Source organism: Manduca sexta, chromosome 15 (genome assembly GCF_014839805.1).
Source record: "Manduca sexta isolate Smith_Timp_Sample1 chromosome 15, JHU_Msex_v1.0, whole genome shotgun sequence".
Lineage (NCBI taxonomy): Eukaryota > Metazoa > Arthropoda > Insecta > Lepidoptera > Sphingidae > Manduca > Manduca sexta.
In genome coordinates this window covers 7,441,792-7,469,633 of record NC_051129.1, presented here as the reverse complement: position 1 = coordinate 7,469,633, position 27,842 = coordinate 7,441,792, and the positions used below count along the sequence as shown (strand labels likewise).

General features: G+C 36.8%; 2 protein-coding genes across 2 annotated transcripts in view; both read right to left on the bottom strand.

Annotated features, from left to right (window-relative positions):
- Window positions 1–15,584, bottom strand: part of LOC115451201 (activating transcription factor of chaperone) — a 28,278-nt gene extending 12,694 nt beyond the window's left edge. The window contains exons 1-3 of the mRNA XM_030179443.2: window positions 15,347–15,584; window positions 9,455–9,551; window positions 9,070–9,191 (exon numbers count right to left, since the gene is read on the bottom strand). Coding sequence (XP_030035303.1) covers window positions 9,070–9,169 — 100 coding nt within the window. The 5' untranslated portion in view covers window positions 9,170–9,191; window positions 9,455–9,551; window positions 15,347–15,584. The remainder of the gene's footprint in view (window positions 1–9,069; window positions 9,192–9,454; window positions 9,552–15,346) is intronic.
- Window positions 15,585–22,980: 7,396 nt separating this feature from the next.
- LOC115451187 (DNA polymerase delta subunit 2) lies at window positions 22,981–27,069 on the bottom strand. The gene is made up of 8 exons (XM_030179432.2): window positions 26,597–27,069; window positions 26,248–26,369; window positions 25,961–26,054; window positions 25,510–25,661; window positions 24,619–24,795; window positions 24,218–24,289; window positions 23,639–23,875; window positions 22,981–23,135 (listed from the first exon to the last, which is right to left on the bottom strand). The coding sequence occupies exons 1-8, from the start codon at window positions 26,953–26,955 to the stop codon at window positions 23,023–23,025; spliced, it is 1,326 nt and encodes a 441-aa protein (XP_030035292.1). The 5' UTR covers window positions 26,956–27,069; the 3' UTR covers window positions 22,981–23,022.
- Between the last annotated feature and the right edge of the window lie 773 nt (window positions 27,070–27,842).

The following is a 27,842-nucleotide window of genomic DNA, read 5'->3' as shown; positions in this document are numbered from 1 at the left end:
TTATAAAATTAAATGTCAAAACATATTTTCATTGGATACAAGATAAATAGTGGAAAATAGCCAACGGCCGATATGCAATTGAAAACATGAACAGAGGCCAGCAACGCGACACAAATATGTTTTTAGTAGAAGGTGCGGGACGTCATACTTTATCACACGCGGCCACTTGGTGAGCAAGTGATTATCAAGACACACCCACGGAACTCGGCATGGCAACCGACTTCATTCAACGAATTACATATTAATGTTATTCTAAGTTTAACTATGGTAAACACAATGCGCGTTTTCTGTTCGCAAACAACACCTGATACTATAAGCTTTTAAACAAGTAAACACATTATGAACAAATAATTGTTTCCACTGACAGTGGAAAAAATGCTATCACAAAATACATAAACGACATAAATATAGAATTAACTTACTTGTCATTATCAAAATTATCAAATATTATTTTTATGGTGTAATTGTTTACAGTTGTGATTTACTACATTAATATATTTTGTTGTTCAACCCTATTATAAAACAAATTTACTGAACTGCTTCCACGTAGGAATTGAAAAATTTCTATAATTTTTGTTTGTTATGCTTGAGTAATTTATAAGTAACAAATATTTTAATTCCTATTTGAGCTGTGAATTCTAATGTTTACTCTTAATAAATGCCTATCGGATCTGTGTCTGCATCAGACACTGGATGGAATAAATTATTATTATTTAAAATCATAACTGATGGCACTATCCCTTATTTAAATTACTTGGATACCGATTTTTAGTTTCCTAACTTGTAGATATTTTTTAAAAGTGCACGGCAAAGTGACCCCAGTACAACTGATAACAAGTGGAGCACGGTCAAATAGAATGTCGACTGTCGAGAGATGATTTACACCTTGGCAGTCGGCACATTTAGACCTGTATATACACAGGCTGATCTCAAACACGACATCCTATGTACACGATATAAAATACATCCTACCACCAGAAAAAGATAATACATATACAATTAACGTAATGAGTAATCATTTTCTTGACATGACCTAAACTTCTACACGTTTCCATCTATTTTATATAACGCAATCACAATCATTATTCATGATACGCCTGACACTAAGATAATTATATTCAAAATAATTTCATTTACTCTTTGCATCTAATAAAATCTTCATTATCAGCGTTCTTAATTGGTCTTTAACGATCTCTTATATCGACGCTAGTATTAAAATAGAGGAGACGTTCAGAAATCAGTGGGACATAACATGCCAATTGAACCGCTGACCTCGCACCTTATCAACGAGCATGAGGTGAGTTCGTGGGGGTTCCGACCACTGGCGCAGGGATGGCATTTAGATTACGTAGTTAGGTCAAGAGAATATCTTATTATACATATTCATACAATCAGTGATTATTCAAAAATTAGATATGCCATGTCTAACAAATTTAACGAAAAGAGTGTTCCATACGTACTTACACACATTTTTAACATCAATGTGTCATGCGATAGTTCATGAAGGTAAACCAGTACAAACAATACAATCCAGTTAGTATGTGTCACCTACACGTAGCGTATAACAATGTCCTAATTGGGACGATCTCGATTATTCAGATTGCGTGTTCTAATGGCGTATGCAGATCTTTATTATAATATATAACATTGCCGCATAAAACAGAAAACGACGAATTTCTATATAGAACGTATTAATTTTGTAATTTATGACTTATTTCTGTTTAAAGCACTCCATCGCAACCTACAATGTTAGATAGTTTTATCATGAAAGATTTATTTGTCTCAGAATATGATAAAAAAATAAAATAAGCAAGGACCACGTAGCAAATAGTTTTAAATACATGATATTTTTTTTTAATTAATATGTATTTTTTTAATATTTAATTTCGTTAGGTTAACTCAAGATTTTTGCGTTTTTATTCATATTAGAGTACTATGTGTTGTCGCTTTACAATAAGAAAGTACAGTTCAGTACAGTAGCTTGTTAATATTTTGGTGGTTTATAACAATAACTCGCCAAAATCACATATAAAACAAGGGAAAATTTCTTAGACAGATAAAGTTTACATTCAAATGTTGATAATTTTATTTACATACAAATTTTATAACCTTTATTACTTGTATCAGATAGGTACTGTTAATAAGGAAACACAGTTACATCATACTTAAGGAAAACGAATGCAGAGCATGTTATTGTTCGATCTTGACACCGTTGCTCTACGAATTTGATTGATATGTACACTATTACAATGCGGAAACGGTACCTATAAATCAATTTAATTAGTATCGCTAGTAAAAGCGTTTTGTATGAAAAACATATTTACTTTATCTTCCTCGCCTAAACGACTTCAATTAGGTTGTAAGTCTCTCCAGGTCAGTCTCGCTAGTTACCCCTTCAATGGCTATTACTGATGCAAAGCAGCATTGTGCAATCGTTGTGTTCCGATTTGAAGGACATCGTGGTGAGTGTAATGTGGATTGTGTAACTTACCATCCAAGGTATCAGTATGACCGCAGTGCAGTACCCCGCGGCGCTTTGTAATTCAAAATAACGACTGTACGCCACTTTTTGGGAGCTTTAGTAACGATTAACTTTAAGCGAGCGGCTTGTTAATGTTGTTTTTGTTGTTGAATAACGCATTAATTTTAATGCATTAACAAACATCAGAAATCCCACTGCATTGAAAACTCTTACTACACAACTTTTACTTTCTAACATAAAAACAGAAGTTTATAAAAGATGTGTGTTATAAATGACGCACAGCAACCGCTGAATAGAATTGGATGATATTTGGCATATACAGAGAACGTGTCCCGGATTAACATAATAATAATCTATTGACATAATATAAGGCTATTTTAATCCTGATAATATGCTTCAGAAGAAAATATTTATATTTTAATCCGATTATTAAATAGACAGCGCTGGTGTCGTGCACATTGGGCTGTGAATCGTTAACAGGATTTAATTGGACTTAGGTACATGAAAGGCATATAAATTAACCACGCCCCGAATGAATATAATAGCTAATATTTATTTCGGAAAGGCACACATTGGTAATTTCATATCGAGAAAGCTAAATTACGCGGGTGAAGCCGCAGGTAACAATACTAAATATAAGCGAAAAACAAGCTCTACAATATCTCTATTGTATGAGATAATAGACGGACACAAACTAATCGCACAATTTGTGATCTTTAGTAATTATTAGACGTTGAAATTACAAACGGATATATTTTGCTTTCTTGCGCTGAAAATTGAGAGAACTGTTTATATTATTTGATATTGAAACGTAAAAATAGAACAACGCGATGGAGAGGTTTCTTAGAAAATACGAGTCATCATATTACCAAGATATGTTTTGATAGGTGATAACAAGCATTATTACCTGACAAATTTTGTGGCACATTCAAAATAAGTGATCGGATAAAACCTCCAATACATTTTACAAAATATAAATTTATTTCTTTTCTCTAGTAGTTTTGTGGTTCATAAGACAAATATGATATCCGAAACTGATCATGGTTCCATACCAGCTTACTCAACCTAAGTTCCGCTGAGCTTTTGCTAGTGGCCCACTTGATTAATGTGCATACCTTTTAATAAATTAAATAAAACGTTAATAATTAATTAAATTTTTAGAAACTGTATTTTAATATGGCTGCTCTAAACGCTCTGGAGCGCCTTTACGATTATAAATTACCAACGGTTTGTTTAAAAAAACATTATCAAACATCGTATGACATTCTCACGACGTGCCGTACGAGAGGTAGAGATAAGCCCGTGGAATAATCGAAACATAAACGCAAACACAAACCACAACGCCTCAAGATTGATTAGAAGACTATTAATTATTGTAATGTTTTGTTCAAGGGATATTTATGGGTACAGGATGTGAAATGAAATAAAATCAGAGATTTAAGTTGAATCTAAATGTTCATCATACTAAAAATCTATTTAATATAAAATCGTATATTCCAGAAAGATAAAGACTAAAGATGCATCTTGTGTTTCCATAGTGTAGCAGTGAAAAAGTCGACCGCTAAATGGTAACAACAAAATCAAATCATTTTATTTTATTCTTCGAATTCAAAATTTGTTCAGATTCCCTACTTGAGCAAACGGTAAATCAGTGCAATTTACAACCAAATTAACAGTTATATCAATAAATATTTCAATTATGTTTAGCATCGTCTCAACAGCACTCGCAGTACATTCTTCCGTGTATTAACCAACATAAAGTTAGTATTCGGAAGATCCAAGCGTACAGAAGTCCTCCTAAGTTTTCCCCAGGATCTATCAATACTTTACGGTATTTCCAAAAATGGATTATAACAAAACCCATAGGAACGTGAGCTAATAATAACTAATTTTTGGCAAACTATGTTTAAAATCTAGGAAGCGATTGAGAAGGCATTCAAGTCACGATTGCTTACATAACTTTAATATACTTTAGAACACAGTAAATATTTAAGCGGCGATAGCCTAGTTGGGTGTGGATCGGGCTGCCAAGACGAATGTCCGCAGGTTCAAATCCCAAGGGCACACATGTCTGACTTTTCTAAAATCATGTGTGTATTCTTTGTGAATTTATCGTTCGCTTTAACGGTGAAGGAAAACATCGTGAGGAAACCTGCACATCTGACAAGTTCTCTATAGGAATTTCGAATGTGTGTGTAGTCTACCAATCCGCACTAGGCCAGCGTGGTGGACTAAGGCCTAATCCCTCTCAGTAGTAGAGGAGGCTCATGCTCAGCAGTGGGCAAGTATATAATACAGGGCTGATATTATTATTATTATTAAATATTAAATAGCAAATTGCAGTCTAATGCAAGTTCGCAATTGCAAGTTACAGTAAATTTAGTCTTATCATTACCATTAGTAAAATGATTTTATTAATAAATGGATATTGGAGTTAATTATTACGGTTTGTGCGCTAAATTTTCCAGCTTATTTTTTTCCTCGTTTTGATATTTAATTATCTCACACAATACAATATACAATACGGTGGTCACAATGATATTTATTAATTATATCCTACTTATATTATAAATGCGAAAGTTTGTGAGGATGGATGTATCTTTGTTCCTCTTTCACGAAAAAACTACCAAACTGATAATTCGACGATACATAGCAAGAAAGTCGGAAAAAAATGATTTTTCTTAGCGTACGCTGCCTAAACCGTTGAAGTTGGACAAAGATGATGTACCGTAGTATTGTTTGTCTTAAATAATTCTAAACAAAAGTCCGCGACAGCATATGTGGAATCACCTTTTATGTGGAAGCCACTATGACCAAAATATTGATTTTGTCAAAATCGACTGTAATCTGAACGGATTTTTATGAAGTTTTGTGTGGAGATAGTTGACCGTGGGAAGGTTATAGGTTACTTTCTTTCCCGGGAAATTATATAGCAGGACTCTTATCCCGGCAAACTCTCTCACGCGGGCCAAGCCGCGAGTAAATGCTAGTTATTTATATAGCTATAACTATTTCTCCGATAGGTATTGCAGAAGTCTAAATTATAGTTCAATGGTGGATAAACACAGTGGAATTAGCTTCGAAACATTATTTTTCTAAATAACTTAGGTTTTATTTTGAAGTAGGTTTAAATTTTGTCGTCGTTTTTGTGACGTCTGATTTGACAAACTTTATATCATCGTTAAGCAATTCAAAGTGATGTCCAACGTACTAATATACAATATTAGTTAGTAAAAAATTATTATAATTAAGGTAAGTAACTTCTTTGCTCCATCTCATAAACCATACTGTATCAATCTATCAATCAATCAAATCAGCCTATCGCCATCCACAGCTAAACGTAGGCCTCCTCCCTTTAGCAGTGTCGAAGCGTCCATACAACTCGATTCCTACCGCCTTCCTTTTTAAGTTTTGGCTAAACAATATATTTATTAAATAAAATAATTAAGAAAATACTAGGCTATGAACAATAATAATAGCCTAACTTCTTAATTAAGTACATCAATGATAATTTAACAATGACATCTATTGGCCATCTACCCGTTGTTTGTTAACATTATCGTATCGAATATCGATTAGTTGTGTTGGACAACGGTTAAATAACGTAAGATGGCGCACATGTATTTTTTCCCCAGAAATTCCGTCAGCGATATGAAATTGTGATCACACAGAGAGAAGATAACCCGCTGGCGAGCGCGTTTATGCGGTAGTATGTTTTAGCCATAGATGACGTCACTTTCTATGACTCACTATCTCAGTGTTCATCGCAATCACGCGGAAAGATATGACTAATAGTCTTAGATCCAACTACAAAATCAGTACATTCACAACGTAGTTAATCAAACTAAAATTTTTGAATACATTTATGAAAGATAGAATACATTGATAACAGGTTACCGGTCAGGAAGTGCCCGTAAATACTTTTAATTAAATAATATTAAGAAATTTTCAAAAAAATATATCATTCACTTGTATTTTTAAATGAAATAACATTCACATTACAGCAATGTATGTAGAAAATTTTTAAATACTTTAATGTATTTATACGTTCATAACATTCATATTTTTAATATAAAATTAAAGCTTTTTTGTATGATATACCTCTGCCTGTGAAAAAATTACCAAATATGATTCCTTACTGTTAAAAACGCTAAGTGTCAAAGTAAAGTGCTAGAGAGTTAGCGTACAACGCCACTCGTTAGACGAGGATGGCGAGTGCTAGCTGTGTCAGTTTTTAAGCCATTGCTCAACTCCAATACAAATTGAAAATGTCTTAAAATATGCAATTCAAATAATAAATCTTCCGAGAATTAAAGAAGAATCTGATATTCGCGATGATGAAAAACCTATCATCATAATATCAACCTATAAACTAATTGGTGTGATAACTAACCAGTTACCATACCAGTTAGTTTCAGATTCAGACCTTATCCTGAGTAGAAAAACCTATAATTTATCACTGACATCTGATGTTCAAACTCTAGACTCTAGGCCACTAGCCGACAGTCGTACTGAACAATATACAAGTATACCAAGAAGCAGTCAATAAGAACAGAAAGCGAATACGAGTGCTACATACAAAAAGAAAAAAAAACATTCACGAGAAAATATAATCTTCTATTTATAATAGGTTAGTATGATAAATATGATTTTACAGTAATTTTTTAATACGTGATTTTAAATAGCATAAATGAATGCTAAAAAAAAATCGAAACGCTTTTCTGATATTTAGTCTTCTTCATTGCCATGAATACTTGTAGCTCAGGTAGTGAATGCAGACCCAGATTACTCCCGGCTTATATATAACTAGCTTTTGCTCGCGGCTCCGCCCGCGTTATAAAGTTTTTCAGGCTAAAGTTTTCCATTATAAAAGTAGTAGTTTCCCGGGAGCCTATGTTCTTCCCAGGGTTTCAAACTGTCTCAATACCAAATTTTATCTTAATACGTTGGGTAGTTTTTGAGTTTAAGACGTTCAGGCAAACGGATGCAGCGGGGGACTTTTGTTTTATAATATATTTTTTTAGAACTTTTTAAGAGGAATAATCCCGACATACATCATTGTTGCATAACTTTAACCGTTTACGCAGCGCACGCAACGGAAGCTCTCAAAACTAATAAATTGTCCCCGTATTTGTAACATGTTTCATTACTGCTCCGCTCCTATTGGTCATAGCGTGATGATATACAGCCTATAGCACCCCACAAATAAAGGGCTATCCAACACAAAACGAATTTTTCAGTTCAAACTGGTAGGTCCTAAGATTAGCCATTACTGCTCCGCTCCTATTGGTCATAGCGTGATGATATATAACTTAGAGCACTCCACGAACAAAGGGCTATCCAACGCAAAAAGAATTTTTCAGTTTGGACCGATAGTTCCAGAGATTAGCCATTGCTGCTCCGCTCCTATTGGGTATAGCGTGATGATATATAGCCTATAGCAATCCACAAATAAAGGGCTATCCAACGCAAACAGAATTTTTCAGTTTGGACCGATAGTTCCTAAGATTAGTAAACAAATATAATGAGGAAGCTTCGAACTGCTAAGCTATCGGGAGTTACACGTGTCATTGTGAGTCAACCATAAAAGATAGACATATGCTGTCGTGGGATATTTTTACATAATTTTAAGGAGAACATTTCCGTCATACATGATTTCTATGTAGCTTTAACCATTAAGGTTGCACACGCGACGGAAGCTTAAAAAATGGAGTAACTTCTCCCGTTTTCCCAACATTTCCCTTCACTGCTCTGCTCCTATTAATTGTAGCGTGATGAAAAGTATACTATAACCAGCACAGGAGTATGACAAATAATTGTACCAAGTTTCGTTAAAATCCGTCGAGTAGTTTTTGTTTCTATAACGGTTATACAGACAGACAGACAGACAGACAGACAGACAGACAGACAGACAGACAAAAATTTTACTAATTGCATTTTTGGCATCAGTATCGATCCCTAATCACCCCCTGATAGTTATTTTGGAAATATATTTCATGTACAGAATTGACCTCTCTACAGATTTATTATAAGTATAGATTATTAATTTTCACCTAACGGTTTAGAAAAAATTTCGTGCTTCATAAAGCAATGTGCGTCGAAATTTAAGTTAACGTCCTTGTCAAACTAGAATTTGTTTCCTTTTTCGTTTACAATCAGTGTATAAAAGTTTAGTTAACAGTGTGGCCCACAGACAGACAAAAGTAATTAATGTTAACTGTTATAGAACATAGCACAATCGTCAGTACACGAGCTATATAATTGATTTGCAGTCTCTGTTCAAAGTGATCAATTTAGGTTTTTTCTTTTATTTGTTTACGTGTGAATTTTCTAAAAAGTGATTCCCAAGAACCACGCCATGTTCTTTCACCTTACTCTCCCTTGTTAAATTTAAACACTTTTTAACCGAAATCTAGCACTAAATAAATTAAAAAATATCACTAAAAATAAATGTTTAAAGTAAAAAATATGATAAATGAGCAAACCTCAAAAAACGTTGTTTACCAACGTGTGGGTATCCTTATTCTAGCTGCTTGTTTGACCATATTATAATGATACCTTTGTATATATGTAGTTTTAGTACTTACCATCATCGTCGTTGAAGATGTCGAGCAGCAGCGAACAATCTTCGTTAGTGAGTAGGCTGTCGGCCGAAGCCATAGCCGAGTCCCATAAATTCGCACTCATTGTCGAGTTGTTGACTTAACCCCTGAAAAATTATAATTGTTTATTAGAATTGTCACACTTCCTTTGACTTCGCTAATATTTTGTTAAAGAAGGCTTCACAACCAAAACACAGGCACTTCTTAATATAGTAAAATTATCTAATTTTGTGACTCTTTCAAAATCCTTGTAAATTATTTGTATTATTAATCAGGCCAAAAATATACTAAATTGTTGTATGCTTTGTTCACAGTATTAATAAAATCTAGTTTATATTCATGTGGGGTGTTGTTTTATTGTATAGCTTACCACAGGTGCGAATACAGGTGCAGAGGGATCGTAATCCAATTTACTTGGTGATTGATGTAGCAGGACAAAACTGTCCGGTAAGGGCGCCATGTTGGCACTGAAATATAACAAAAAAAAACATATTAAAAAAAATATTCAATTTACCAGATTTCAATATTTAAATTGTATTGTATTAATTTATGTACGGTCTTACTACTTTAATAAAAAATACATAATATAAAACCTAACACAATAAATTGATAAAATTACGATAAATAATGAACAAGATTCCATAAACGATAAAATTTCAATAATTAAAGGATAAGTGTAAGAAGCTGAAAAATTTAATACCAGAACGTGACGTCCTCGGAAATTATGGTGCGCGCATAAGAAAACATAGCGATATTACTGGACTTCAAGCCCACTAACGCACATTGCAATTTGCAATACTTGAACCATGAATTTTACAAAAACAAACATAGGCAACTACTCTTATTGTTGTGAAATACGTTGCAAGAGTTTATATTTCTTACTCGTTCCAAATTATTATAAAATTTTGGGTATTTTATAATGGCTTAGATATTTGAAATATAAAAACTCGTATTCAGAGTTGAATTATTCACCTCAAATAGTGCCAAGTACGTACCAACCTAACTGAGCAGATGCTTTTACATTGCAGACACTATGCATCGTGATTCTTGGCTCTTCTTTTTACAATCTACTCTTTTGCGCAGTCCGAGTTTTTGCTTCAAAGCTTATTACTAATTGGTAATAAATCGCCGTCTTATTTGAAATGTCCGTGTGACAAGATGTCACAGCGCCTGAGATATTAATATAAAAACAATATATTTACAGAACATATGCCACTATGCTAAGCTGGCGATAGCCTAATTGATTGTAGAACGGACTGCCGAGACAGATGACCGCAGGTTCAAATCCCAAAGGTACACACACACACGACTTTTCTAAAAAATATGTGTGTATTCTTTGTGAATTATCGCTTGCTTTAAAGGTTAAAAACACATCGTGAGGAAACCTGCATACCTGAGAAGTTCTCTAGGAATTTCGAGGATGTATGAAGTCTACCAATCCGCACTAGGCCAGTGTGGTGGACTAAGGCCTAATCCCTCTCAGTATTAGAAGAGTCCCGTGCCCAAAAGTGGGGCAGTAGTCAGTAAATAATACCGGGCTGATATTATTATATGCTACTATGCGTAGCAAAAGCATGCAAAACATGATACGGAAAACATATGGAGCATTTAACATTGATATTTTTCTATTTCACGGCAGATTGAGTACCATCGCATGAGCGCAAAATTTTTGAATGACAATCTAATGTCCGCTCTCTGAAGTCCGCTCCATATAATCTTAGAACTCTTTGATTGGTACTTATTTATAAGAATTAGGCTCGTTCACAAACGCTCTATGATTTATGCTAAAAACATCCTCCCAAAGCATCCTCCTGTCACAGCCAATTTCTAATGCGTGATAGTGCACGATTCTATAATAAAATGTATTTACAACTAGATATTTAGTAAAGCGTTGCTAAGCAATTTTTAATAAGAATCAATTGTATTTTAATAGAGGACGTGTTTAGTAGAGTGATATTATTTATCTATGAGTCCTTCTCAGATAAGAAGATGAGTTATCAGGAAGTTATGTAAAGAATTGGTATAAAATCAAATTAAGGCGATACCTCAAGGTCCATTTTCATACATTTTATTTCACCTTTAATCTGGGTAACTAAACAAGTATTGGCAAGTAAAGAATTTAAATTCACGTCTAGTTAGTGATTAGTTCTCGCAGCTGAAAGAAAAACGTAAAAATAATTAATAATCATGGATATTTCTGCCTTTAAAATTACGTCATATTAAATTTTAAAGGCCGAAATATCCATGATTATTAATTATTTTACGATTTTCTTTCAACTGCGAGAACTAATCACTAACTAGACGTGAATTTAAATTCTTTACTTGCCAATACTTGTTTAGTTACCCAGATTAAAGGTGAAACAAAATGTATGAAAATGGACCTTGAGGTATCGCCTTAATATAATTGTGTTTATATTTTATACGCATAATACAGATAGCTAGGGACACAAAAAGAAAGCCACTAAAATAAGGGCATATCCCTTATGAGCAAATGGCATAAATACAGAAGGAAAATTTTATAGATACACCCCCTTATTCATAGACGTTTTTTATCTAACGACCGAGTAAGGCTGTGATAACAAGTCTGTTTCTCAGTGCTGACGGCATGGCAGTCTTGGCAGTGCGTAGACGTAGGGCCGTTGTGATTGGCTAATATTGAAATACAACAATAATAACCAATCACAACGGCCCTATGTCTATTTCTCAGTGCCGTTGGGCACTGAGAAACAGGCTTGTTATCACATCTTTACTTCGTCCTTAGATAAAAAACGTTTATGAATAAGGGGGACAGAAATTAACAAAACAAAATTACAATAATAAATGTATTTTATTTATTTATTTATTAAAGGGATAATGCTAATGATAATTATGATTACTGTACATATATATAGTAACTTTATAGAACTCAGGAGTAATGTAGCTACATTACTCGATTTCTAACTAGGGAGCTCCCTATTAGAGAAAAAAAAATCAAAATCATTTTAGTAATTCCCGAATTTAGTGCTTTCAAACAAACAAATTCTTCAGCTTTATATAGTAAGCATAAATATTAGCCTACGAACAAAGGAGGACTAAAAAGGTAATCTACTTTCGGTTTAGCGCTCAGCTATGTGGAAGTGTTTAAAATAATTATTAAGCATTTGGTAATAACGACCAAACGTTATGTACTACATCGAAAACAAACATAGACCCATCCAGCAGTTTGTTAAAGTTCAATATTTGTTGCTAATGTGTTAAACATTCTATAAATACCCTGGTTATATGACGTTGTTCGCATGTATGATGAGTCAAAGCCACTAGAACCAAGAAAAATCAACTAACATGATCTATGATCATAAACTATCCACAACATGCAGTGCACATGTGGCTAGAAAATCGAAAAATCATTAGAGCCATACAGATTTGTTTTTTGCTAATAATAATTACGTTGGTAGATCGTAAAAGACTTTGTCGAGTTAAGTGAGTTTTAATTTATTTAACAACGAAATAAGTATCTCAAATTCGAAATATAGCTGAAGTACATATCTATTAACTATTAGCATAACAATTTTGATGTTGTTTTAAATACTTTAAAGCTTATTCGGGACTTAATTGTATTTCGAAATATATTGATTAACATTTACTAGTGGTCGTCCGGGGGTCGTATATCGACCGACCGTCATATATACATAAATTATATTTTTCTGCACTTCTCTACAGGGTGTCCCGTAAGTAATAATCGAAAGGAAAACCCTTGATAGGTTAGGTTATTGCCTAATAGAAACACAAAATTTTATTGCCCTAGGCCTACAGATTCTAAAGTTATGACATTTTTTATTTTTGAGTTGCAACTACCGATTTTTTTACACAAAATTACATTTTTCAATGTAGTGACTTCGTATTTGGTATTTTTATTTTTATTGGAAGTAGTTAACAAACGAAGTATCATCATAATCTATAGTATTATATAAAGCTAAAGAGTTTGTATGTTTGTTTGAATGCGCTTATCTCAGGAACTACTGGTACAAATTGAAAATTGCGGAGCATTATTCAAAAAGTGTTTCAAAACGGAGAAAAAATATTCCTTTTGAGAAAATCCGTTGCGTGCGCTGCGTAAACGGTTTAAGTTACGCAACAAACAAGCAAGAATTATACCTCTAAAAAGTTCTAAAAAACTTATTTCAAATCATAGTTCCCCGCCGCATCTGTCTGCCTGCCTGAACGCGATAAACTCCAAATTTACTCATCGGATGTCAATGAAAATTTGGTGTGGACATAGTTTGATACCCTGGGAAGAACATAGGCTACTTTCTATCTCGGGAAAATATATAGCGGGTCTTTTATCCCGGAAAACTTTCACGCGAGCGAATGCGCGAGCAAAATATTTAATAAACAAGTCACAATGACAAAATAATTTTAGTTGTAAAATGTGACATTATCTGCACAATCATGGGCGTCCGTGTTATAGTTCTTGTAATTAAAAGAAAAATTTCAATTTAATTGAAAAACAATGTGTATTATATACATATATAATTATTGTGTGCATATATCATATACAAAACGATTCATGTTTTATTGTAACTGTCAAAAAGCCGATTGTAAACCTCTAGGCCTATCATCTTGATACATAAGCTGGTAAATCTGATTACTGATAGTTCCCCAGTACTGTAATTTTTCTTTTTTGGTAACAATATTTTTTTAAGATAGATATAATTAGATTGCTATAGACACAGAGCAAAGTGCAAAAAGATAATGTTTAAGGAAGTAAATCTATGTTGACACAAAAGTTTATCAACATATACCTATTAACTTATTTACAAAAAAAAAGAGTAATAATTACCCACAGTTGTAATATTTAAACTTCATTCCACAAAAATCCTGATGTTAATAAATTAAGCAAACATGCTATAGACATTGAGTAATTAAAATAACAACCACTAAATTGAAATGTAGTGATGTCATTATTGGCCTTAGGCAAAACTAAACAAATTGCAATTGCATACATAATTACAAAAGATTTGATGTTGTAACCATTGGTTGTAACTGCCACCTTTATACACTGATATCACACTATGACAACACACTCTTTTCTGTAGTAATTTAATAATATAAAATATACAATCTTTGCTGTAAACATTTCTCCGAAAACACAGAATAAATAGGTATATTAAAAAGTTACACACTACAATCTTTTAACCAATGGTTAGCACATATTATGATATAAAATCTGATATTTGCCTTGTAATAAATCAATTGTTTAGCATATTGAAACTATTAATAAAGCAAGGTGCTAAACGTCTGTAGTATTTTAACATTGGGACCTAGATTAGAATAATAATAATTAGAATGATAACATATTTTATCTAGAGACATCAAATGTAACCAGAATATATTCCAATGTATTTCAAAGAAAAATATAACTGTAAGCTTCAGTGTTAACAAATAAAACATCCTTATGGTCCTCATGGGATAAAAACTTGCATAAAAATTATCATAAATGAAATCAAGTTCTAAAGATTAAAAATATAAAACAATGACTCTGACACAATTATTGTAGGTTTTTCTTATAAATCTTAATATATAAAATTAACTTCTTTCCATAAAGAAAAATATTAAGACAACTATAAATTACTGTTGAATTCTCATAACTTTTCAATACATGTATTCTTCATGTTGCAGTTTATTATTACAATAGATAACATTATTAAAAGACGAATCCAATCAATCTTAGTTTTGAACTAGTCAGAAATTTGTTATTTATAAATACATAATATAATTAAAATTCTTTTGACTTCGGGAAACAACCTACTCAAATGTTACAACAGTTTTCCTCATCGAGTACAGGTATGACACATATGTTTGCGTACAATATTTTTATAGTGGTTACTCCATAACTGTAAAATAGTGTGTCTGATGCTAGTTGACAAACCACTCTCTCATCAATATTCCTATCGGGCCCATGAGTATGGCTCAATCGAACAGTGAGCACACGTGAAAGGCATGAACATTGAACGCGGCATCAATAGCTGTTTATGTTATGGCATTTCACAAACTAAAATTGGCTCAAACGCGCGCCACGGTGAAAGCTAACCTTCACAAACGCAAAATGTATTTACACTCCAATAAATAACCGTTCATTCTAATAGTAGTGAACATTTACTACGATAACCAGTTTTCGCAAGCTCAAAATCTTTGTTATTCTCTGTTAATGAAATCTACAAACAATATGTCGTGGTTTATTACGACTTTCTTTTATAACTACTGTATAAAATGTGGTACTTACAGCATTTTGATATCTGGTGTGAAGGCACACGGGGTGTGCAAACGTTTGGTTACTAGAAACCCATTTTAAATCGCAATTTTAACAGGAACGAAACAATAAACACGTCTATTAAAAGCGGACCATTGATGAGTAATAGAGGGGGAGAAAAATATGTGAGGGGTGGGGAAGTATACGAAATAGACAGAACGATGAGAGTTGCCAGATAAAACAATAATTCTACTACTAGCGCCGCTTAAAATTACTGTCTGTGTGTTATTCAGTGTCAATAAGTTTTAAAGCTGATGCAACTTTGATTCTTGTTGCGTTGAGCGCGCGATATTTTAAAATCCAGTACAAATAAAATTATTGTGCACTGATCTCATTTCTACAATCAAGTGTAGATTATTTTGCGATAAACGCCTCTAGATTGTACGATAATAAAAGAATGTTATAACGCATGTGTATTCCTCGAAAGTAGCATTTCTGAGCTATTTAATGCCTATATCATTAGCGTACTTCAAAATCTATGCCCATTATTATTAAACTATATACATACCTAAGCAATAATTTTTGACTGCAATAGAAGCAAGAAAAACCAAAATTATTCTTTTTTTAACATGTTTTGTGGAGTGAACATACAAATTAAACATTTTAGTTACAGATTTTAGTGTATAATCCAATATTATTATAATAGACTTATGATTATTTCGATAGGAAACCAAAATATATAACTTATTCAAAATATTATTTATAAAACCTTTAGTTTGCGAATTGGCATAATAAACCGAGGCTCTGTAACCCCAGACATTAAATGTCGGCTTGATTTTACTTATTAGTGTGACAATTACACTGTCGGTCAAAAGTTTGGCACTACTCATAACAATTTTGCGAAATAGCAATTTTTGGTTTTAAATATGAGTGATATAACAACAATTCGCAAGTGTGCACATTCTATTGTTCATAATCTTTATCCAGACGCCAGTTCATTGTGTATCCGTCATCTAAAGGGTTATATAATAAGCATTGTTTATAAATTTTGCCGAAAAATAATAAACGGTTGTTGATTGTCAATTTTTGATAACGTCATCAATTCAACTAATATTACTTTTATTTTTTATTACTTTAATTCTATGATTGTTTTGGCTTCTTAAAATTTTTTATTGCCATCATTTTGACTTCTTATTCATAAAACTCCTCTGGAATAAATCTAACTAGTCTGAATCTGTTGTTCCGGCAGTCAAGACAAGTGTAACATGAGAAAAGTTTGTGAAATTAGTATTCAAACGCGATCTGCAATTATTGTTCTTCATAACGAAGTCATATCCGAACAAGAAATTGCATCTCAACTTAAGCTTTCTAAGACTTGTGTCCATCGTACTATTGTTTATCAAAAGGAAACTGAACGTTATAGACGCCTAAGAGCCTCAGAAATTGGTGTTGAAGTGAACAAATCACGCACAAAACCTGTATCAGTGACTACAATCAAGAGACGATATCGAGACGCTAAGTTGTTCGGTCGTGTTGCTGTCCGAAAATCCCTATTAAAGCCCCAAAATAAGAAAAAGCGGTTGGAATGGGCCCTTACCCACCGAGACTAGACAGAAGATTTCAAAAAACTGCTTTGGACTGATGAAATTGATGAATGAGATGAAATTTGCATTATTTGGTCGAAAAGAAGAATTTACATTCAACATTCTGCCGAAGAAAAAATGACGCCATAGTGTGTGGTTCCAACTAACTATAAAGTAATTTTGGAGATAAAAGCCATTCCCTCCGGGCTGAACCTAATCGACCAAGGATTTGTTTTCCAACAAGATAATAATCCAAATCACACTTCAAAATTGTGTAGAGGTTATTTAAGAGACAAAATGGACGGAAGGGGTGTTGATCAACACGAAATGGCCACCGCAGAGCCCTGATCTAAACCCTATAGAGCTTTTATAGGAAGAGCTTGACAGAAATGTACGAGAGCAATGTCCTTCTTCACATCAGGTCATGTGAAATGCTTTGCAAGCAAGCTGCAAGGATATCTCACAACGGAATCAATAAATTAAACACCCGCATGCGAGATTGGTGAAGGAAGTAATTAATTGCAAAGGGGGATATTTTGATGAAAAATCATTTTAAACATTTTTTATACTTTTTTATTCTTATTTTTATATGTTGCCAATATGTTTTAATTTTTACTTTTGTTTAAACATGTGTACAATATGATTTAATCTTTATAATCTTTTGAACATGTTTAATTTTATTTAATTTACATGTGTAGCGCGCCCAAGGACATTCGGCGCGAAGCCGAGTCGAATGTACTTGTAGCGCGCCGCCGTAAACGCCCGAACGGTCCCGACACCTCCCGAACCCTCGCTCGGCAGTCCCCGCGACCCGCGCCGCACGCGCCGCGATCGCCCGAGCCGCGACTCGCTCCGTCGCCGCGGCTCGCCAGTCGGCCCGCAGCTACGCAACGCGTGAATCGACGTTCCGTCCGTTATATTGTGATCGCATAGTGTATTGTACTTATATTGTATGTTCGCTACATTAAAGTGTTGTGGACTTTACTTCGTTTTTTTATATTAATATATGCCACCAGACTATATTATATTGCGCCCAACTAGTGGCAACAACCGCGAAACCGAGTGCTAGTGAACGCGGCACGTGTAACGTAAATTTGTGAAACAAGCGTGTTAGGTACCGCGTAGGTACGCCGCGCATTTCTTCCCTCTTTATCAAGATCGAAGCAAACATGCCGCCGACGACACGTTTGAATACAAAGAAAACGGATGGAACGAGTAATGAATCTTCCGACGACGACGAGCGACGCCTACCAAGCGACGAGCCGACGCCGTCGGGTACCACTGCGGTGCCGAACTCCACGCGCCACGACAAGCTAATTGGAATATCAGAGGAACAACTAGCGAGACTGATTTCGGGCGTGATATCGAGAGTGGGCACACCATCGTGTAACAGCGACAGGAACGAACCTTCTCCGAGCTCACCCGCCGCTAGTTGCGCCAGCACACCAAGTCTGTCCGGCAACTTTTCCCGGTGCACGGCCCGCTTCAGCGGCGCCGCCCGGAGCGCCGACGAGCTTGAAGCATTTATAGATAGCGTAGCGGTGTATAAAGAATGTGTGGCAGTCAGCGACGAGCACGCCCTGCGCGGCATCGCCATGCTGCTGACGGGCGAAGCCGCCGTGTGGTGGCGCGGCGTGAAGGACTCCATCTCGACGTGGGACGAGGCAGTACGTCGTCTGCGTGCTATGTACGGCACGCCTCGCCCGGCCCACAAGATACTCCGTGAAATATTTGCGCGAGAACAAGGGGACGAACGCACGGATACGTTTATATCGCGAGTGCGCGCTGACCTCGCGCGGTTACCGTATAGCGTCCCCGAAGTTATGCAGTTAGATATTGTGTACGGGTTGTTAAATCGTAAAATAAGAAAGCGTGTAACACGCGAGTGTGTGTCCGCGGGACTCGACTGCCTACTCGAACGTGCCAGGTATGTAGAGGAATCGCTGAGCGAGGTGAGTCTTTCCAATTTACCTAAACCTAGTGAAAACATTAAGCCCTCAGTCGGCAATGTTGTTAACCCCATACACAGTAGTTCGATTTCGCGTAACAACGACTCCCCCAATAGTGCTAACATGCCCAAGCGTATCCGTCCGCGATGCTCCGCCTGCAGACGTTTCGGACACGTCGCAGAGGAGTGTAGAACGAAACGTCACGACGCCAAAATGGCCGAAGCGACGTCGGCTTCCAGTAACCGTAGTCCTTTATCTTGTTACGGCTGCGGCCGTGTAGGTACCATACGGTCGAGGTGCGAGACGTGCAATAGTAGTACAAAAGGTAAGGACCGTGATAACGTTGAGTTCCATAGCGCCGACATTGATTGTGTAGAGCGATCGTGCCCAACCGTACGCGTCGTGATTGCCGATCGCGCGGGCGTCGCCGTACTGGATACCGGCGCGACTCGCAGCATCGCAAGTCCCGGCCTCTATAACATACTTGTCGACAGTGGAGTTAAGTTTGAGGTGACTCACCGTCACGTAACACTCGCCGATGGAAGCCAGCGGATACGAGAAGTACTCATTGGCGAAACATTAGTTGTTCTGGGTGGACGAGCCATCCCCACATCTTTTATAGTGTTACCAGAGGCGAATAATAGGACCTTACTAGGTAGAGATTTTATTCTACAGGCCGATATCACCCTCGACTTACCACAGGGCGTCTGGAATTTCGCCGACTCCCCTGAGCAGAAGAATCAGTTCGTGGACTATCGAGAAGATGACTCACCGTTAGGTAACCCCGCTGAGCTGATGCACGTCGACGAAGTAGACCTCGCGCTTCGCGAAGATGAAGGGCGTGCGTTGACGCCGGCTCAGAAGGTGGAACTCAACCGAATGATCGCGTCGAAGATAGATCGCTTCTCACTCGAGGGGCCGCCGACGAGTTACGCCACTCACCGAATTAGAGTCAGCGACGATCAAGAGCCTATCGCCTCGCCGCCCTACCGCCTCTCTCAAGGCAAAAAGGAGATCCTGCACAAGGAGCTGCAGAAGTTGCTTCAGGCCGACGTGATAGAAGAATGCGAATCGCCGTGGGCTGCGAATGTTGTCCTTGTTACTAAGAAAGACGGGGGCACCCGGCTTTGCGTGGACTATCGCAAGTTGAACGCGGTAACCGAACCTGATCGGTACCCGCTACCCAGGATAGAAGACGCTCTCCACGCCGCCAAGACCACCAGCTTCATGACCACGCTCGACCTGCAATCGGGTTACTTCCAGGTCAGCGTCGTCGAGGCTGATAGGGATAAAACTGCTTTCGTGACGCCATCTGGAACGTTTCGCTTCAAGAGGATGCCCATGGGACTAAGGAATTCAGGTGCCACATTCCAAAGGCTAATCGACAGGTTCAAGGCCAACTTGACCGTCAGAGAAAAGACATCGGGAAGAGCTGGAGCTACCGGAGCACCTGACGAACTTCAGACTAGCAGATCCGTCACCATATTGGCTTATCTCGACGACTTGATCATCTTGTCTTCGACATTCGAGCAACACCTGGAAGACCTGGAAGCTGTGTTTGAAAGGTTAGCTGTGTTTGACCTAAGAGTTAATCGCAAAAAGAGTTGCTTTGCGTGCGACTCTGTAAAGTTCTTGGGACACGTCATCGTCCCTGGCGGACTTCAAGTGGACCCAGAGAAGACTTCGGCAATAACGAAGATGTTACCGCCGAATAATATCAAGCAACTCGAAAGCTTTGTGGCTATGACGAGTTGGTTTAGGCGCTTCGTGCCCAATTTCGCATCCGTAGCAAAACCACTTACTGACCTCTTAAAGAAGAATGCAGAGTGGGTATGGCGCGAAGGTCAACAAGCTGCTTTCCAACACATCAAGCAGTTACTTGCGACAGCCCCTATATTGAGGCAAGCAGACGAATCAGCACCCTTTACTCTAAGCACCGATAGCAGCAGCTACTGCCTCGGAGCAGTATTGATGCAGGGGGAGGGACCGGAGGAGCGGCCTGTGGAGTACGCCAGTCGCTTGCTGGAACCAGCTGAACGTAAATATACGACTACCGAACGCGAAGCTTTAGCCGTGGTTTGGGCAGTTAACAAGTTCCGAGGCTACATTGAGGGATCGCAAGTTATTGTCAAAAGCGACCATCAGCCGCTGCGATGGCTCATGAGCTTAAAGTCGCCCAGCGGCCGTCTGGCGAGATGGGCATTGACACTACAAGCGTACAATTTACAGATACAGTATACGCCGGGCAGGTCAAACGTCATCGCCGACGCACTAAGTCGTCCTGCCTGTTGCGATGAAGATTCGAAAAGCTGCGAAATGTGTCAGGTGATAATCGACATGCCAAAGAGGAGTTCAGCCGATGTTCGAGCAAACCAAATCAAGGATCCCGAGCTCCAGAAGATCATCGAAGACATGGAGTCGGATAACGTCGACTTCAGGGGGAGAGCCTGGTCGAGCCGAGGCTACGTCTTGTCCGATGGTGTGCTATACCGATACGGCCCCGAGGCGGATGGAGATGAGAGCGCCTGTTTGGTTGTCCCACAGCACGAGCGAGAGAAGGTCTTACTGGACTTCCATAATGCACCGACAGCTGGTCACTTAGGTGTTGATCGCACCTACATGCGTTTAAGCACCAGGTACTTTTGGCCAGGGATGAAAGCGCAGATTGCTGCCCACGTCAGAGGCTGTGTCGATTGCCAAAGATATAAGGTCGACAATAGAAAGCCCGCTGGTCTCCTGCAGACGCCTGCGATCAGTCGCCGTTTCGAGGTGATGTCCGTAGATCTGTTCGGACCACTTCCTCAGACAACCAGCGGAAACCGCTGGATCCTAATAGTTGAGGATGTATGCTCCCGCTGGGTGGAGTTGTTCGCGCTGAAGGCTGCCACGAGCGCAGACGCCGCGAAGACGCTCACCCAAGAAGTTTTCCTACGCTATGGCGTCCCGCGACGCATGATTAGCGACAACGGGGTTCAGTTTGTGAGCGATGTGATGCAGCAGGCATGCCACGCACTAGGCATCAAACAAGACTTGACACCGCTGTACCACCCCGAAGCTAACCCCATCGAACGTAAGAACCGAGATTTGAAGCCTCAGCTCGCCATACTCGTTGGCCAGGATCATGCATCCTGGGATGAACATATTGCGGCAATACGGTTCGCGATGAATTCCGCCGTCACGGCAAGTACCGGTCACTCGCCCGCATATTTGACTTTTGGCCGCGAACTCCGAGCTCCGGCCGATGTTCTCGACGACATGAGGGCAATAATAAGTAGCGAGATAGCCCACACCGCTATAACACCATATCTGAAGAGACTATCCTGCGTCCTCGTGGAAGCGCGTGACGTCCATGAGAAGGCGCAAGCAGCTCAAAAGTTGCACGCCGACCAAGGTCGCCGCCCTGCGCCAGATTACAAGGTGGGCGACTTCGTATTACTGAAGACGCAAGGCATGAAGGATACGGATCGGGGTCACTCCTCTAAATTTGTGCCCCGCAGAGATGGGCCGTACAGGATAAAGAGCGTGACGAGTCCTACCACGTACCGTCTGGAAAGCCTCACTGGCGAAGATATTGGCAAGTACCACGCCTCGCACCTCTCGCCGTATATCGGTCCCGTGATTGCGCCCGTTAGGGAAAGCGACGTCGCGGTAGGCCGCGGAAGGTTAGTGGCTAGTCCAAACGCGAGGGCGCTATGTTTGAACTAGAGGGGGAGATTGTAGCGCGCCCAAGGACATTCGGCGCGAAGCCGAGTCGAATGTACTTGTAGCGCGCCGCCGTAAACGCCCGAACGGTCCCGACACCTCCCGAACCCTCGCTCGGCAGTCCCCGCGACCCGCGCCGCACGCGCCGCGATCGCCCGAGCCGCGACTCGCTCCGTCGCCGCGGCTCGCCAGTCGGCCCGCAGCTACGCAACGCGTGAATCGACGTTCCGTCCGTTATATTGTGATCGCATAGTGTATTGTACTTATATTGTATGTTCGCTACATTAAAGTGTTGTGGACTTTACTTCGTTTTTTTATATTAATATATGCCACCAGACTATATTATACCTGTATATATTACTGTAGTCTTAAACTTTTGACCGGAAGTGTACGTTAATACCTTTTTGTGGTAACTAAATGATACAATGGTTCATAAAACATAATATGGATATTGCAAGTAAACTCTTTATTAATTTCATGAAAATTCCATACTGTAACATTCCATGTTCTTTAAATTAATGATAGCTACTGTTTTCGTCTCGCAAAAATCAGGAACAGATACTAATCTTACATGTTGACCTTCAGCACCTGAAAAATACTAAGCATTCAGTATTGCCGCCCTATGAAATTACACAGCAAGACTAATTTTATATAATCACTGACACTGACCACAAAAACAAAGAATTAAGTGGTTATCTATAATGGTCTAAGATCTGTTATTTTATTAAACAAAGCTGGTCTAATTGTCTTTTTCTGTAAATGCCAGAAATGTTTGGTGTGCTGACTGCTAGCTCTGTTTAGTTAAAGTTTAATGAATACTAAAATTGAAATTTATTCACAGAATGAAAATATTAATTAAATTACACCAAATGCTTTGAAGGCAATTCATATTAGGCAGGTAGGTAGTCATTTGATTGCATTTCATATTTTTATTTCCTAATTATTTTAAGTTTATAAGATCTTGTTAATCTGTTACTTTTATTGCAACTTATTGTTTAACATAAGGTTTTTTTTTATCTTTACTTGTAACATTTATTGTGAGATTAAAGTCACAAACAAAATCATTTTATATTAATATTCTCATTCCTCACCTTCATACATTTCAGTAGCAAATTTATCAGCATTGCCACTGAAGTAAACTGCAGGACATTTGTAGATAGTAAATGGGTCATTATCCACACATGGAATGCATGGTACAGTGTCTGGACATGTTGGTGCAAGTTGTCTCCACTCAAGAGTCTTCTTCAACACATTTATACTGTTATTAAGCTTACTGTATCTCATTATATCTTTGATTGGCTCTCCCGATGTCCCCAAGCACAATAAACCTAAAAAAAAACACTTAATAAAAAAAACAGCTATAGACTAGTTAGTTAGCATGCACCTCAACTTTTCTAAAAGTTATGTGTGTATTTGTTGTGCATCATTTCTTGCTTTAATGGTAAAGGAAGACATCGTGACGAAACCTGCATGCCTGAGGAGCTCTACATAAGAATTTAGAAGGTATGTGATGTCTGCCAACCCACACAAGGCCAGCATAATCAACTAAATCTTAAAATCCTCCTAGTAGAGGAGGCCTGTGCCCAGCATTGGAACCGGGTATATAACACAGGGCTCTTATAACAAAACATCTATATTTAAGATAAGATAGTAGACATGAGGAAACTAACCTCCAATATCACATTCATAAGGATTGGAGACTCTGTTAAAGGATTTGTATTCTATTGCCTTTGGAAACAAACCTGAAAATATAAATTGTTAATATTATATATCTAACAGTTCATTGCAATTCAATTTACACTGGTAAATATAAAAAATATCTTTTGTGACGATATTTTTTATACCATTAGAAGAAAAAATTCATAACTTCAAATCGCCTTTAATCTTTTGCATTCTTGCCAAAATGTGATTTCTTTACAAAAATAAAATAAAAGGAATTTATTTATTTAGAAGGTATGGTTACTATAGAAAGTAGATGTATATCATAATACTTAACATTTATTTCTTAGTAGTGTAGTTATAAATTTTTTTGCACAATGATTTTTTATTTATTCAGAAAAACAGTGCTTACAGAAATGAAATGGTTTCTGTGGTAGCATTATGCCAGTTGGGTCCTTACAGCCAGGCATAAGGTCTAATGGTGCCACTGCACTCAAGGCAGCAGCAAATGAGTCAACCAACTGAGCCGAACTTATTACATCAGATTCATTGAGGACTTTCTCATCAGAATTATTAGCAAATACACCACCTAAAATGAAAGTATAATTATATAAATTATAATTTATTTAATATTTCTTTTATTTACGTAATATGTATATATTTACACATGAACAGACTAAATTGTTAATAGATCCATATGTGTGTCTACCAACCCCCACTAAACCAGAAAAGTAGACTAAGACCTAACCTTCTTAGTAGCAGAGGAGGCACACGCCCAACGATGGGCCAGTATGACTTATAGGGCTGATATTATTGTAGCAAAAAACCTAAACCTTTGATTCCAATGAAACTATTCAGCATTGCACTACATTTGTCACCAATTGATATTCAGCCTTGTAATGTCCAGTAACACGGTATGTTTCTATGTTTGATTTTGCAAATTATTCTATACATAATAGTGAATAATCATATCGTAATTTATGATGACATCACATGCGCGTATAAGGCTTCATTTCTCATTATTGACACTTATCCCTTCTACTAAAATTCAAAGGCTTGTAACAAGTTGATTATTTACCAGACTAAAATATTTTTCCATGTTAAAATTTATGTATGAAATAAATAATTAATAAAATAAAGACCAAATATTTGTCATATAATCTATTACCATTTACCACTAGGCAAATGTTGGAATGGAATGTGTCGCATATTTATCAGATAGCCAAACAAACCACCGATCCCCTACATATGAATACAATATTATATAATTTAAATCTGCTTCTATTCAAAAATAAATATTTACCAGCTATAATTACTCTGACAATATTAGAAATTTCCTCTTGATATTGTGCTGTTCCTGACAATCCTGAAATCCACTCCAGAAGCAAATGCAAGGAGAATATATGATCAGGCGATTTTGATGCTAAGTTCAACCCTGACATAATAACCACATATCTGAAAAATTTTGACATAAATATAATTGGAAGGTATAAACTGTAAATTATTGTATGATTAATTGATAAAGACAATTCTTCTTACAAAATTGGCATCCTAGAAAATTCTTACAGTGAGTAACCTAACTAAACAAGAAGACTAACATGGCTGAATGCATTTGTATGAAATATGGCTTACATATCACATTACTTATAATTATATGTATATATTAGAATAATATATGAAATTTTAAGAACTTTGAAGATGTATTTGAAGAAATCAAACTTAATACAACTTTATAGTGAAAATTATAATCATACCTATCATTATTAATTATAGGCAGAGGATGTTGTATGTTGCAACCAGCCCAACATACATCTTTTACAGTGAATATACCATCTTCATCTTCAGATCCTGAAATATGAATTCAACCACATAATAATATATGTATTATCTTAAAGCTATTTAGGAGATGGCTGTAAAATGTATCCAAAGTGTTATCTGACTTTTAACTATATGTATCTGAAAATTTTGTTTTAGCCCAGGCCCATAAATTATCCCAAAATTACTATTTATAAAAATCACAGTTATTATATAATCTTCTCACCCAAGATGGCACAGACAACACCTGTCACAATTTGATGAATATCAATACAATCTCCTACCAACTTGATCCTTTGTAATTCATCTTCCAAAACCAAACTGTCTGAATCGTGGACAAAATGTGTTCTGTAAACACGACATTATTTAAATTTGATTAAATAAATATTTTAACATATCAAATGCCAGGTTTTATATTCTATCATCGACTGAAAAATCTTATTACATAGCAAATATACCAAGTTTTATTGTATGTAAAACAATCCTTTGTTCTTGTCTTACTAAAATTAATCAATAATAAAAACCTAGCAAGAACTGATGTACTTGCACTTGATGTACTTGAACAGTATTAATACCTTGCTGGTTGTGGAATAATTTCGAGTTGATCCGACAATTCTTTTAGAATACTTGGTTTCAACTTTTGGTGCTTGAAAAGAGTTCCAATAACTACGCAAGTATAGTTTTTCTCACGCAATTCACACAGCTTTAGTATTTTAAACTTATTAGACCACTTTTTCATAACCAATGGAACCAAAATATTTCTAAACGTATTAAGTCTAGCTGAATAAATATGAGCATATTGTTTCGAAAAATCACAAGTTTTATAGAAACGCTTAGAACAGTCTATGTACTCGGTAGTTTGTCTTCCCAACTCATGTGACTGAAATTCATTTCCAGGCTTATTATTTCCATCTAACTCCGTTTTAAATAACATATTATAGCAATAAACATATAATTATTTGTTTTTTAGCAATTCACCATTCACATTAATATACTAACGTATGATTTGTTTTTTTTGACGTACGTTCGAAGTTCGGGCTTTTTGCCAATGTTGCCGATATACATTTCCCAAAAATTTACAGAGATTCAATGCTGTTTTAATTACTATACAAGCTGTTGCTCGAGACTCTGCCTGCACAAAGGGCTTAACTGGAATTAATATTTCATCGTGTCTTTCTTTGGAATAAAATCAATCTATATAACAATCCAAAATGCAGAGTACCTATGTAAGTATCTACCAAATTATTCTGTTCAGCGTTTTTTGCGAGACTGCGTTTACTACTAATAAATTTCAACAATGAAACATTTAATTTTTATTATAAACACTATCGATTTTCTCATTATTAATTGAACTAATATAAAGTGACTCATCTCGTGGAAGAACTTCGTTGGTTTTTTGTACAGTCAACCAAGCACGCAGCTGAACAAATTCAAAACATCAAAACGGTTTTACATATTAAATTCAATCAAAATACTCATTTTGCTGTATCTAAATTAAATTAAGTCCTATGAAGTTAATTTTATCATTATAGGGAAGTCTGCATACCTGAAACTGCTTTGTAAAAATTTTCAAAACATATTGTGAACCCCGCCACGCTGGACTTCCGCTAGGAGTCCCGTACTCAATAAAAAATTGTATAATATAATGCACGACTGGTGCTTGAGTAGCTAAAAGCTTGAGTATTAATACACTATTAAAATCAACTGTTTTGGGGGCGTAGTTGTATGGTGGTACGTCTGCAGTGCTGTGGTCTCGGGTTTGAACCCGGGGTCGCATAAAATATATAATTATAACGGGTTTTTCCCCAGGACCTGGAGTTT